This window comes from Stigmatopora nigra, chromosome 18, assembly GCF_051989575.1.
Source record: "Stigmatopora nigra isolate UIUO_SnigA chromosome 18, RoL_Snig_1.1, whole genome shotgun sequence".
In the NCBI taxonomy this organism is placed as follows: Eukaryota; Metazoa; Chordata; class Actinopteri; order Syngnathiformes; family Syngnathidae; genus Stigmatopora; species Stigmatopora nigra.
Genome location: NC_135525.1, coordinates 3,262,978 through 3,278,070, shown reverse-complemented (window position 1 = coordinate 3,278,070; position 15,093 = coordinate 3,262,978). Strand labels below are relative to the sequence as shown.

General features: G+C 37.4%; 1 protein-coding gene across 5 annotated transcripts in view; it reads right to left on the bottom strand.

Moving 5' to 3' along the window:
- LOC144211423 (uncharacterized) overlaps nucleotides 1-15,093 on the bottom strand; it is a 51,399-nt gene that overhangs the window by 30,026 nt on the left and 6,280 nt on the right. For 2 of the 5 annotated variants that reach the window (XM_077738664.1, XM_077738665.1), the window contains 19 exons: nucleotides 14,781-14,934; nucleotides 14,457-14,698; nucleotides 13,498-13,626; nucleotides 13,222-13,419; nucleotides 10,161-10,301; nucleotides 9,769-10,026; nucleotides 9,119-9,302; nucleotides 8,879-9,045; nucleotides 8,624-8,767; nucleotides 8,246-8,424; nucleotides 7,956-8,131; nucleotides 7,615-7,839; nucleotides 6,537-6,646; nucleotides 5,367-5,594; nucleotides 3,785-3,908; nucleotides 3,479-3,698; nucleotides 2,081-2,228; nucleotides 984-1,155; nucleotides 547-721 (listed from right to left, as the gene is read on the bottom strand). In XM_077738664.1, the coding sequence (XP_077594790.1) occupies nucleotides 547-721; nucleotides 984-1,155; nucleotides 2,081-2,228; nucleotides 3,479-3,698; nucleotides 3,785-3,908; nucleotides 5,367-5,594; nucleotides 6,537-6,646; nucleotides 7,615-7,839; nucleotides 7,956-8,131; nucleotides 8,246-8,424; nucleotides 8,624-8,767; nucleotides 8,879-9,045; nucleotides 9,119-9,302; nucleotides 9,769-10,026; nucleotides 10,161-10,301; nucleotides 13,222-13,419; nucleotides 13,498-13,626; nucleotides 14,457-14,698; nucleotides 14,781-14,934 (3,374 nt within the window). The remainder of the gene's footprint in view (nucleotides 1-546; nucleotides 722-983; nucleotides 1,156-2,080; nucleotides 2,229-3,478; nucleotides 3,699-3,784; nucleotides 3,909-5,366; nucleotides 5,595-6,536; nucleotides 6,647-7,614; nucleotides 7,840-7,955; nucleotides 8,132-8,245; nucleotides 8,425-8,623; nucleotides 8,768-8,878; nucleotides 9,046-9,118; nucleotides 9,303-9,768; nucleotides 10,027-10,160; nucleotides 10,302-13,221; nucleotides 13,420-13,497; nucleotides 13,627-14,456; nucleotides 14,699-14,780; nucleotides 14,935-15,093) is intronic. The other 3 variants (XM_077738669.1, XM_077738668.1, XM_077738666.1) reach the window with 3 other exon arrangements.

The following is a 15,093-nucleotide window of genomic DNA, read 5'->3' as shown; positions in this document are numbered from 1 at the left end:
TTTTAAAGGGTTTAGTTGGTAGTTGTATGAGAACCTTAGAACGAATTAAAGAATTTACGTATAAAGTATACTTTCACTTACGAAATTTTCAAGTTACGAAATAAGTCTTGGAACCAATTTATTTCGTAAGCTGAGGTGCGACTGTACACTGTGGTGTTCTTATGTACATAATTTGCCTGGTAGCAACCATGTTAATGTTAATGGGTTCCGCCATGCGGAAAAAGGGAGACACACAGACGTAAACGCTCCTGTGGAGATGCACGCATGTTGTGGTGAGAGCTCTGTATGCTGCAATAAATAAAAATAAATGTTTTCTCGTGTGGACTATGACACTCCGGCTGAGGAATAAAAAACGAACCAGCATCAGGAGGGATTTATGCCGCACATAAGGCAGCGAAGCTGGCATGACGAGAGGACGTCTACACACTGCTTGTGAGCCACGCGGTTTTTCGATTATCGTGGCCAGAGCTGGTCTACATTATCCACGATATTAGAGGGATTACTTTACTTGGTGTAACAAAATTATACCCTGAAAACACATCATACCTGTGAAGAAACTGATCATTTAATAGCAGGTTCTGTCTTTCATCATCTTTCCAGTGGGGCAGGATGTATCCCATGGGACCACAGTTTTTGTCAAAAAACAAGTGAAAGCCATTGGAGTGAATCTCTGGGCGGTCTGTAACTTTGAACACTGACTTGAATCCAATTCCCTTCTGTCCTGTAGACACCAAAAAGTCACAGTGTTAAAAAAAAGTGTGTATACCTTGAATTAGAAGTTTATTCTTCTGTGTCCAAGCTCATTACACTTGCATTTACTCCTTGCCAGGATTTTTAAGCCTAATCTTATGTAGGAAAAAGTAAGTGTATTTCCTCAAATTTGAGAACATGTTGTTTAACACAATTATGGGCAAAAAACTCAAACTCAAAAATCTGTATTGCATAACTGCGACATACCTTAGATACCAAAATTCCATTCATACCTATGTATCCATACTTGTGTTTTCCCTTGGTACTTCGACCCACATCACATATCGCTCTTATGTTTGCCTCTTCAAAGCCAGTTTCATTGTTGAGAATGGTGATACAATCCCTTTCAATCACAAAATCCAGTGATGGAACAACATCAGATGGGTAACTGTTGTCATCTGCATTCTGGAAACAAAGTGATTGGAATGAGTCATGGTTGCAGATGCAATACTATGTTCACCTTCATTCTACCACATATAAAGAATGTTGCCAAGGTCATAACGTAAAGGCACAGTTTCAACACTGATGCTTACCAATTAACTGAAGTAGTGCAGTCATGTATGTAATGCCTGAGCAATAATTAAAGGATTTCTTTTTTAGTGGGCTATGTAAAATTAATGAATGAGTGTTAAACCAACCATTCATGGTTTTGGGATGCGGGAGGAAACCAGATTAGCCTGAGGGGAACATGCAAACTGCCAATAGCTAGCAAAGATCTGAGATCAAACTCTCGACCCCAGAACTGTGAGGTTGACGCGCTAACCAGTTAATCACTTGGTTGCCACTTATATTGTAAATAATTAATATAAAAAAATTAATAATATTTTTTGTAATTTTACGAGTGAAATATATATATATATATATATATATATAGTTATATATATATATATATATATATATATATATATATATATATATATATATATATATATATATATATATATATATATATATATATATATATATATATACAATATAAATAAGTAAGGTGACAGTTACTTTCATACTATTTGAATAAGGAGGAAAATAATGTATTCACTTATTCACAGAAATTTGAATTTTCCAACATGAAACAAAAAAGATGTGCTAGTTATTGTGATAATTAGCGATGTGGATTGCTAATTTTTTTTTATTGTGCTAACAATTTTTGTCATATCGCCCAGCTCTAATATATATTGTAATGACAAAATACCAGATTTAAGAACATGCGACCCATAGGCATTAGTTTTCGCAGGACAGGTTTAGACACATTGCTAATCCCACAACTTGATTTGAATTTGAATTTTAAAAATGAGATATCTTTTAAAAGTATGTTATACACTACAAACACCTGAATGAGTTCCAGAACAAAATGTGTCTCTTTGCTGTAGAGCTCAGTTGACAAGCGGTCCAAGCTTCTACCAAGTCGCTCCTGGTTGTTTTTGAACAGGTTCTGACATTCAGTTGTCAATTCGACTCCAATCCCAAACTCATTCTTCCTATTATAAAAATGAAAGAGAATAAAAAGATTAGCTTGCTTTCAGGGAAACAAACAAGTTATTTTCTTTTGTGATCCACCGATAGTAGGTCAATTGCTTTCAAAGCCATAACAAAAATAGTGAGACCGATGTGCTAACCACTCATTGGCCAGCCTGGATTGTCTCTGTGTCTTACTAAAATTGGTTCGATAATCTGAAACCTTTGTCTGATATACATCAGTGTCGGGCCGTCAGGGCCTTCAAGGCCTAAGAAAATATCTGAATCATATATTGTATTTTGTTCATCAATACTTATTAAATAATTCCAAATTGTCTGTTAGCTTCCTTTCATTGCTTCCCCCCTGGTTGCACTGCTTCCTGATGTGTGTTTTCGTATTGATGCATTTAACTAATCACATTTCAGCCATTATTTGTTGCCAGGGTCAGAAATCTGCCTCAAGGCCTTTAGAATCAGTTCTTCAGGCTGTGCTGCATTAAACAAGCGTCGATAAGACTGTTTCTTTAACCAATCAGATTTCGAGCTGGCAACACCACAATGCCTTGTCGCAGGCGTAGCGATACGTCATCGCCTTCTCGCAGGCGTAAGGATATGTCATTGCCTTCTCGCAGGCGCAGGGATATGCCTTTGGCTTTTCGCAGGCGTAGGGATACGTCATCACTTTCACAAACTATGATTGGCTAGTGATAGAGTGGATTAGCCAGAGCTATAAAACTGTATCTGGAGCGAGCTGCACAAGCAAATATATTGTTGTGTTGATTTAAAGCCATTTTCAAGACGGACTTTTCTTGAAAAAAGCTGGACATCATTAAGAAAGGTTGGACAACTCCAAAGCGAGCAAATCTGTCACAACTGGGAACGAACATTAAATCGAATAAAAACATATGGCAGAAATATGACAGGACAGGCTCGACTCTCAGCATTAGCTTTGATGGTGGGTTTTGGGGGGTTCCACAGTCTGTCTCTCATGGTTGAGGTTTACCCATGTTGACAATTACAGGCCTCTCTAACCTTTTCAAGTAGGAGAACCTACACAATTGGTCGTTGAAAAAATATGCGTTTGCCCCACTGTATATATGTGTGTGTGTATCCGTCCTGAAAAACTTTTCAAGTAGGCTAACTTACACATTTGGTGGTTGACTAAATACTTATTTGACCCACTGTCTGTGTGTATGCGTGTGTGTGCATGTGTGTATACGTCCTGAAAAACCCATATTGGTCGATCACTAACTTTTCAACCATGAATAAATACCTTATTTCTTCAATTATAGTTCTGTGAAAATCAATAGCGTGCTGGTGTTGACAGGCGGACATCTCCCCTTCATTCAAATCCAGAGGTTCTGACTTATTGTCACACACACCTCGGATCTCATTACTGTTGTGCAACATCTCTTTGTCTGTTAGTGAGGGAAAAAACTGTTCTTTAGATGATTGGTCCTCCACTGGTCCTTCTCTTTCATGGGCTAGATGATCTAATGGTACATGGTAAACACGTTTTAGATTTGCTTAAGCCAATTCAAAAGATTAGTTAGACAAAGATTTTATCTATTTCAGTCACCTTGCTGAGGAGTTTGGTTGAGATGAGAGGTATGGTCGCCTGTTGTGTTGTCATCATAACTCTCATCTTCTTCACTAATGCGCTGTCCCAGCAGACTACTGCTCTTAAAATCCACCACATTAGGCTAAAATCATTTTAAAAAACATGTTATTATGCAAGAAGGAAACCTGCCTGGCAATGATGTATGATTATTACGTTACAGAATTTCTACATCATAAATTACATTTGGAAGCGATAATTCTAATTTTCTGCGTCAGCACCTCGGTATCATGAGACTTTTCACTGTAGTCTTATTGTGGAGACTTGCAACAATAAGTTGTACTGTTCCATTAGGATTAGTCATGTTGGATTGTTGCATTATTTAGATCAGTGACATTTTTAATGTCCATTTGTGCTGGGTCTTTGATACCACATTGATGACACATATATAGATTTATATAATGCATTAAAAATTATACTCCTTGCTTGATGCGGCACATTTTACCACTGGGAATTGTCTACTTTTTATAAGATAGTTTCACATGCAAATACAATGGCAATACAAAAAATAAAAATACACAGCACGGCGGCTTGAGTGGTAAGCACGTTAGCCTTACAGCTCTGGGGTCCTGGGTTCAAATTCAGGTCGGCCCCCATGTATGGAGTTTGCATGGGTTTTCTCTGGGTACTCCGGTTCCCTCTCACATTCCAAAAACATGCAGGGTAGGCCTATTGCACACTCTAAATGGCCACTAGTTATGAGTGTGAGAGTAAATTGTTGTCCATTTCCTTGTGCCTTGCGATTCAAGGGCCTCTGGCCCGAAGTCAGCTGGGATAGGCTCCAGCACCCCCCGCAAACCTAGCGACGATAAAGTGGTTTAGTAAATGAATGAATGAATACACGGATGACACAACTCTCATTTCGATTCATCTAATGAATTAAACAGTTAAAAATATTGGCACTGTAGTGGTACTAGTAAAGGGTACTTTTTAAAATACCATGTTTTCTCACATAATGCCCGCCCCCGCGTATAAATCATACCCTTAAAATTATATAAAAATCATGGAATTTAACTATTTCTCTCGTATGAGATGGCCCAAGATTCACAATTTTCACGTCCATATTCGTGGTTTTATTATGGAGTACAAATGTGTTACTTTGACTGGAAAATCCTAGTAAAAATCATCGCACATGGTATTTCTGAGATACTGTATGAGTCGAAAGGATCATCTGCTGGATTTCACATTCCGAAAGGGCTGAACCGATTTTCATAAAAATCGACAGTTATACTAAGTGTCTGGGAGTGCCATAGGCTAGGTTTTCAGTCAAAACGCCCCCGACCAGTATCGGAAAAAAAAGGGATTTTCCAAAAAAAAATCGGATTTTCCCAAAAAAATCGGATTTTCCCAAAAAAATCGTCCGATTCACACCAAATTTGACCGGGCTCTCCTGCTTGTCACTAATAAACTAATTTAATCACGATAACAGATCGCATAAAGATAACACGAGCAACTGCTATGTGTTTCAAAATGTAGCTTTGATCAACAAACTATATTCATTGGTTCATAATGGAATATTTATCAGAGTAATAGTAGTATTTACCTGAGTTTGGAATTTCAGCCCAACAACAGGTTCTGTGTATGAAGCAGCATTTTGGGAGTTTGATGCTGTATACTTTTTTTGGTAGTCCTTCACCCATTCGGTGATGCCCATAAGTATTCCCAGTCGGTGCAAACAGTTCATGTGCCTTGGGTTTGACTTGGCCATCGTGATTAGAACCACTTTTGACTTTGTCTGACCCAAGACATCAGACCAAGGCTCTAAAAACACCTAAAGGTCACAATAATTTTAGCAAAGATGTCATGCTGAAATAAGGTTTTGTGCTACAGTTTGAGTACAAGAAAAGTTCATGGTCTGATTATTACCATTGAGTTATCAGCATTTGTATCATTTTCAGAGTGCAAATACTATAGTCAACTATCAACAGAAAAAGCACAATAATACTGTATTGGCCTGAATATAAGACAACCCTGATTATAAGACGACTCCCTCTTTTTCATTGAATACCAAATTCTATTTTTAATACAGAAAATAATTTCAGTACATCTGAAACAAATGATTATAACAATATATTTGGAAGAAAAAGCATATTATTTGGCCTAATTCAAGTCATACAAAAACTGTCCATCAGGTCTTAATAATTATAACAATATATTTGGAAGAAAAAGCATATTATTTGGCCTAATTCAAGTCATACAAAAACTGTCCATCAGGTCTTAATATCTGAACATTTTAATATGTAAACTAAAGGCAATCATGAATTATTTTTGGATTTCAAAATGTATTTTAACCAATCTACTGTGAGAAACAACAAAATTACAATAACTTCATTAAGTCTCCTTTTTTTCCCCTCATTTCTTTCTTAGTGCTACTTTTTTACTTTTCTTCTTCGTGCTACTCGTATTTTTTTTCTACTTCATTAAAGGGGTTCACTTTGCCCCGGGGAGTTAACTTCAGCATTCGCTCTAAAAATATATGACGCCATCTGGCGTTGTGAATGGGTATAATGTCTAGAACCCGAGTGTAAGTCGACCACCACTTTTTCAGTCTTCTATCAATGCAAAAACACCATCTTATATTCAGATCAATACAGTAATAGTCATTTACATTAGAATAGAAACATTGGGAATCTTTAAAGGAAGATTTTTCCCTAATACCATACATTACCTATATGAATGCTCTATTTTCCCTGTGCAATGCAGTGCAACTAACCTGCTTCAAAAGAGCCTGACAGATTCTGTTTGGAATTCTAGCCAAACAATCCAATAGGAAAATAGCCACTGTGCTATAACATGAAATGTCCTCTTCAGCATGAGAGAGATCTAAAGAGTAAAACAAATGCTTTTAGCAGAGTATATAAAACATTATACAGTGTTCCCTCGGTTATCGCGGTTAATGGGGACCGGGACCACCCGCGATAAGTGAATTTCCGCGAAGTAGGGATGCCCCTTCAAAAATGCTTAATTTTAATTTAATTAAATATATATATATATATATATATATATATATATATATATATATATATATATATATATATATATATATATATATATATATATATATATATATATATATATATATATATATATATATATATATATATATATATATATATATATATATATATATATATATATATATATATATATATATATATATATATATATATATATATATATATATATATATATATATATATATATATATATATATATATATATATATGTATGTATGTATGTATGTATGTATGTATGTATGTATGTATGTATGTATGTATGTATGTATGTATGTATGTATGTATGTATGTATGTATGTATGTATGTATATATATATATATATATATATATATATATATATATATATATATATATATATATATATATATATGTATATATATATATATATATATGTATATATATATATATATATATATGTATATATATATATATATATGTATGTATGTATGTATGTATGTATGTATGTATATATATATATATATATATATATATATATATTTATATATATATATTTTTTTTTAACCCCCCGTGTAGACAGTACACCATATAGAATACGGGTAGAGAGAGTGAAATTCATGTTATAACAAAAAAAAACTAAAATATGTTGTCTCAATGTATAATTTGTATTGTTATTGTTTTTTTTTTTTTAAATAAACGCGAAGCTCTGAACCCGCGGTGGCTGACCCGCGAAGTAGCGAGGGAACACTGTATCTAAAATACAGTAAATTTTCATTTCAAATGAAAAGCATTTCATTGAAATTTGAGGCCGCTACCTTCTTTAGCAACAGCTTCAGCCAAAGAAGTTTTAATATGATTAGCCAGGAGGGCCGTGGGAGCATTTGTGATGCCATCAACTACAACAATGGAAACTAGATGGCCAGCTGTCGCCACCGGATCAAGGGACATGGCAGCATTGGAGAAATGCTTGTCTCCTGTGCTTGTTGTAATTCTAAGCAAGAAACCTGGTGCCACTTCTAACGCCGCCAATCCTGCATCAGCTGAGAAAATGGTTAAATTGAAAGGTATTGAGATCATTTGTATACTAGCACTGATAACAGAGGCAAGACATTTCTGACCAGTACATATCTTTATGCACTGTTGCCGGGAGACCTACCTGCATTTGTGTTGATAAAATCTTTGAGGGAGCCATGACGAGGTTTAAATATAAGATCCCATTGACTCCATTCACTTAAATTCTCTAGCAGAGGACAAGACTGCAAACTGGCTAATGCCTGAACCATCGACAACTCCCCAAGGGGCCCAACTTCTTCACAACCACTTTTAGCACTGCTGATAATAGAAAAGAAAAATGAAATAAGACAATGTCATCTGTAAGAAGTTAGAGAAATGTAATTGCCACAAGCCTAATGTAGTGTAATTTAGCAAACAATACCAAGAGCTAACCATGAAATTCCATGGTTGGCAAACAAGGTAGACTCATAAAAGACATGGTTTGGTCCTCCTCCAGCTAGGTCTTTCTGGTGTTGGGTAAGTCTGGCCAGTGACTGTAGTGAGCCAAAGCCCAAGTCACGAATGTCCTGCACTCCATAATGAGACCTCAATGCCAACTCGATGAGGGAAAGCTGAGAAAATTCAGATGATTACAGTTTTACACTTCATGATCATTTATTGTGAAGTGTGCCCTCAGTTTAAAGAGTTGTGTTACAGTGGTGATAAAAACTTTGTCTTCCAAAACTAACAAATTAAGGACATTCTGTCTAAATGAATGGAAAGGATCTTTGTTGGTTTAGTTCTCTACTAATATCTTAGATGAGGACTCACATCATCTTGAACACCAGACAAACTTTGTCCACACTGTTTGATGAATTCAAACATTTCTTGTTTGGTGGGTCTGAAGAAACTCCTTGTGGCTTTCATGCCACAACTTCTCAATAGAAAAGTTGTACCAAATTCATCCTCCAACAGCTGTAGTCAATACCACAATGATATTTTTTAATGAACTGACTTATCCATGATTAACAATTGGCAGCTTGGCCTTTCAATACACACACACATTGTTTATCGTGCACTTGGTACCTGAATGTGTTTAGTCAAAAAACCCAAGAAGCTGCCTTGACCCAAGGAATGGAATTCTTTGACCTTGAAGTGCTTGGTCAACTTCTGCTCTACGTTGGCAATATCAGCCAAATGACTGGATGAGTTCATAGAGGAAAGGGTCTCTTTTAGGTACTGTTTCACTTTGGCTAAAAGGGAGATTCATAATAAAAACACTTGGTTGCAAATATACATTTTAAATGAATATTTCCCTGTTAATACCTTCACTGGTTTTTGACATGGTGGGTCTGTCTTCCACAGTGCCAACTTCTGCAGATGTTTGGGGTGTGTTGTTCTTGCTGACCAGGTTCTGAGGTTTATCTAGAGATCCACCACAGATTGCCATCTGAAATAGCGATGTTGCCAGCTTGTTTCCTGAGATGTCCATGAGGAAACGCTGAACAGCCTGCAATCAGCATTAAAATTACAACAAGAACTGAGACTAACGTGATAGTACATCCCTCCGATATGGCACTGATAATTAGCGCCAGCGTCACCAGAAATGCTATGTATTTATTTGACCAAGACCTTACTTAATGACACCAGTCCTGGTTCAATTGCTGCCAGCCAATCAATTGCAAAATTGCTTGTTTTGAATAGAAAGGACTGCTCGGTAGAAAAGGTGGAAAAACTAGCTTCCAATAGAAAAAAAATGTAGTTTACTGTACATGTGAAACGTGAGGAGCTTTGATGAAAGCCGGCTATATGGTGTCAAGACAACGTTAGGGAAAAAATGCAAACATTCTCTTCAAATTAATAATGAGCAGAACAAAGGTTAGAAATTTTGGCATAACCCGCAACAACCATGAAATACTCATCCCAGGTATAAACATTAAATACCACAAAAACACTTTTTAATGTCTTTTACCTACCTTTTGCATGTTTCCTTGAAACAACTTTTCAGCATTTTTATAGACTGCCAGCACCACCTGTGCTGCAGTCAAGGATGTGTATTTTTTCCTGAGGCCCAAGTCCTCTGAGAAAGCGGAATTTGTGCCTTGTGCTGCCTCTCGGATATTTTTCTTTATCTTTTTTAGATGTTCCCGGATCTCCTCTTCCAGTTCTTTCTGAATGGTTTCTTTGGCCTCATTCATTAGATCATGCTCATGACGATTCACTTTATTTAATGTCTAAAGGAGGCAGAGACAGATCTTTCACCAAGTGGGAATATTGTTTTTTGACTGTTTTTGAAGGACTATAAGTGAAAACTGCCTACTAAGAAAAAGTGACTACAAAACTGAAAAATCCTAAACTAAAACCTTACCCCTAGGGGCAGCCCAAGACTTGTTATTTTGATGCCCAGCTCATAGGGAGAATCACACTTATAGTGGTCGGATAGATGCTTCATAAACTCAGCCAGGTCTACTCTGGGCGCATTCGACTTTCTTCTGTAATCGCGAAGTTGCTAAAAACAAAAAATATTAACATTTGATTATTAGAATGATGATACCTTATTTATGCATATCTAGTATCTCACAAGAAGTCATTTCTGCCATTTTTTTAAAAAATAAAATCTTTTCATGGAACAAAACTGAATAAATTAAACTTTTATACGATGTAGTCACTGTAGAGCTTGGATAATAACAGAAATTGAGTCTATCTTCAAAATAATTCAAAACAGCAATCAATCTGGTACGATTGTGGGCAAAGGACCCAAAGCAGGCAAGAGTGACAACTCTGATATTGACGATAAATTAATTCGTGGCAACTTGACGAAGGCGACAGAGGTGTGGATCAGGCAGGTCGGTGAACGTGGCGGGAAAGTCTGGAGCCGTGAGGTACGTAAGAGAATCTGAGGCGAAGGTACAATAGGCGTGAGCGAAGACAAGGTCCTTGAGCAAAAACATGAAGGTGTCAGGCAACAAGATCAAGCAATAACATGATAAGGCCCTGACAGTAAACTGACCCAACTGATCCAGCAACTTGGTTGATCAAAATTGGGCCCGGAATGTCAACATTTTGTGTCGTCACCAGTATTTTCCTGCACCACCTTAACCCTCTTGGAGCTTTACAGGTCACCAATGGTTGATTTTGGAGACCTTGCACTCTCCCACCTTCTATTTGAGGATGCCCCAGCAATGCCCCATACAGTTTAGAAGTGGGGCTATGCTCAGAAATCCATCAGCTTTACCTTCAGCTTCTTTGGAAAAAGGGTGGTCTATTGGACTATTGCTCTACGGCCCAGCGAGGGAATCATCTTCTGCTTCAGTATGCCACAGTACATGTTGGCATTCATTGTTCTATCAATGAATTGTAATTTCCTGGTGCCAGCAGCACGCAGACAGCCCAGAGCATGACGCTCCCACCACCATGACTAACTGTGGGCAAGACACAGTTTGTACTTCGTACTCTTCACCTGGTTGCCACCACATGCTTGACACTATCTAAACCAAATAGATTTATTCTGGTTCCATTAGAATACAGGACTTGGCTCTAGTAACCTATATTCTTTGTCTGCTCGCATTCAGCAAACTTGCTGCAGGCTTCTTTGTGCATCATTTGTAAAATAAACTTTACCAAAGAATGACAGCCATGTAGACCAGCGGTCTCAAACCGGTCCTCAAAGGACTGCAGGGGGTGCATGTTTTGAGTCGACAGTGCCGCGGGTCAATTTCAGGGAGTTGGCAATTTTCTTACAGCCTAGTCTGTCTTTATGTAGATTGTAGAGTAATACATCTGTTTATTCAGATCCTCAAACAGTTCTTCGCTATGCGGTGCCATATTGAACTTCCATTGACCAGTTTGAAAGTTTCAATACCGAACTTGATACATCTGCTCCCCAATCACACCTGACACCTTGTTAAACTAACTCAGGTGTCACCAACTCTAGTCCTCAAGGGTGCCTATCCTGTCTGTTTTCCATGTCTCCCTCCTCTAACACACCTGACCCAAATCATTAGGATTGTTATCAGGCTTGCGGCCCGGCGCCTGAATGGTCAGTGTCGGTCGGCCTCAGAGTTCTAGGGTCCTAGGTTTGATCCCAAGTGGGTCCTCCTATGTAGAGTTTGCATGTTCTCCCTGGGCTAGAGTGGTATTTCTCCGGGTACTCTGGTTTCCTCCCACATTCCTAAAGCGTGCATGGCAGTCTGGCTGAAGACTCTAAATTGCTCCTAGGTATGGGTGTGAGCATGAATGGTTGTCCGTCACCTCGTGCCCTGCGATTGACTGGTGACCGATTCAGGGTCTGCCCCGTGTGGTGTCTGAAGTCAGCTGGTATAGCCTCGAGCACGCACCATGACCAGAAAACGAATGAATGAATTATTAGGCCCCTGGGCCACTTGCTGATGAGTTGATCATTTGAGTCAAATGTGGTATCGGCGAGAGATGGGTGCAATAAGTTCTCAATAAGGTCGGGGTGTGCAATAACAATGTGCAATACCTTAGATTGTACAATATTTTAGAATTTACTTTGCCAGGATGTGACTTTTTATATTTTTCCATTTCTTATTTATGTTTTTTCTTACTGGGAAAACGCACTTTGTGGACTAGCACCAACATTTTCGTTATACGTAGTTGTGTATGATGGCAATAAAGGCTTTTGATTTCATTTTGAGTCCAATGAAAACATCTTTGTGCACACATACAAAGTACACACTATTATCCCCACTAGAGTTGGAAATAATTCATGAGGTGAACCTTCTTGAATGTTTTTTTTTAGGTTTTTATTTTCCCATCAACCGTTATCATCCAAAATCATACACTCACCAAGGCAAGTTGGTTTCAGTGAAGTGTACTGAAAGTATATAAGATGACTATTTCTTAGGGCAAAGCTGTGTATAAAGTTGCTGATTGATACCTTTCAATGCTGCCGTGGGGTATATTAGTAGTGATAATTTTGGTGACAGTAATTGTGACATTACATTTTTTTTCCTGTTTTATTATTACATGGCAGTCTGCTAAGACTTTACTCTAGTAGTTTTCCTTAATACCACTCCTGGGCAATATTTTTATGTCGATATTATTGCATGTCTGCAAATGAATTTGAGATGATTTATTATAGAATGTAAATAAGTAGATAAGAAATTTGCAAAACAGAATGCATTCTAAATGTTACATACTGGGAGCTGCTGATTCTATGGATTAAACTAAGGGCCGCAGTTGGTGCGAGTTTTCATTCCAACCCATAAAGAAGACACATATTCACCAATCAGGTGTCCTACAAGTACAATAAATGGAATGTAGTCAGGTGCTTCTTGTTTTCTACAGAAATCTCATTGGCTAGAGTGTCTGTGCTGGATCGGTTGAAACAATAACATGCACCCACAGCGGCCCTCGAGGACCGGTTTGGACAGTGTAGATTAGATGATTTACTACTTTAGTCCCACCTTTAAAATGTCGACTGTTTCAATCTGGGGGATGTCATCATCCTTTGTGTTACTGTCAATCTTGAACATGCGATGGATGAGGGGCATCTTGCAAAGAGGCCCAAGGTTTAGTTCTTCATAGTGTTTCTTGTTCTTCAGACTAGCCAAAGACTGTCCCAGCTCATACAATGTACAAACAGCCGCCAGCGCTTCTGTCGACTAACGAATAAAGAAGAAAAAGTCAACAAAAAGGATGAAATTAGAGAATATTTTAATTTAATATGACTGGCCTCTTACCTGTATGTACATTGATATTTCCCTCATCAAGTATTGAAGGTCTGTAAGGGCCTGTATGGTATGAGCTGGCATTTGCCTTTCCAATTGTTTAGAAGTAAGCTGCAATAAGATGCATGTCCTGGAAACCACCTTTGAAAGGAGTAAAGAAGAATCTCAGGACAAATTCACAAACAATACAAAATGTGAGATGGCAATTCCTGTGACCCACTGTCTTTTTTTTCTAGTTCATAATTTTCTCTAGTCTGCAAACTAAAATACAAAGACACCAACAATAAATTGCTGATCTTGTTTTGAAAAAATATTTTTTTCACTCATTTATCTATCCATTTTTCCTTTTTTTGCTTAGGTACGGGGATATTGGATCAAATCCTAGCTAACTATGGGCAGAAGGTAAAACTGATGGCTACAACTAAAATTGTAGTCTTTGGATCCAACCCTCAATTTTTTGTTTGTTTGTTTACTAGTGACAGCTGACTATAGCACAATGTCAATTCCCTTGTTTTCGTGCAGTCCCCTTGGCAAATCTACAAGAATTTGCATTCTACTGTAATGCAATGTTAGCTTCAAACAAATTGATGAGAGTACAGTGTTCCCTCGCTTATCGCGGTTAATAGGGACCTGGACCACCCGCGATAGGTGCATTTCCAAGAAGTAGGGATTCCCCTTCCAAAATGCTTAATTTGAATTTTTTTACCCCCCTGTAAACAGTACACCATATAGAATACGGGTAAAGAGAGTGAGAATCATGTTATAACAAAAAAATTGTAAAATATGTTGTTTCAATGTAATATTTGTATTTTATTTTTTATTTTTTTCCGCGAAACTCTGAGTCCGCGATAGCTGAACCGCAAAGTAGCGAGGGAACACTGTATATATTCTCACTTTTTAACAAGAAAATACAGTTTAAAGTGTAATATTTCCAAAAGATTAGATTTCAAAAAGATTCTCCTAATTTTCACCTTTTCTTTGGTGACAAACTCTCCCCGTTTTGCAAGGTCTCGTATCACATCCTCCATCAGACTGTTGACTTTTTCTGGATACAAAGCTCTTTTCTCCCTGAATTGGCCTGCTTTATTATTCGCTACAGCGTCAAGGGCATGTATGTTATCTCTATGCACTTCTCTCACCTGAGCATCAAAAGATGCTCTAAAGACTGCATTACTTGTTTTGTTCATTTTGGCTGCAGCAACCTGTTTACCTGCTGAGGAAGGGACATATCAAATCGTTAATCAAACATGACATTATATTTATTTTAATACTACCACAACAAAGCGCTATAGTACCTAATGGATCAGGCAGATTCTTCAGGCAAGATGATTCCAAGTTTTTGTACATGGATGAGTAAAGCTGAGCTGGAAGCTTATCATCAAAGTGGTGAAAATAGCAAAGTTCAAGTAGCTCCATGAGTGGCTTAGTGAGATCATATTTTTCAACTACCTGAAATAAATTATTATTAAAATATACAGTGAAAAGAATGCAGTACAAAGCGGTATGGGCCTTATTTTTTTAATTAGCTAGTATTTGCTTTACCTGTGTAGAGTAAAAAAATGGGGCTCTTTTGACCACTGTGAAGAAATTTTACTTAAAATACCTGAT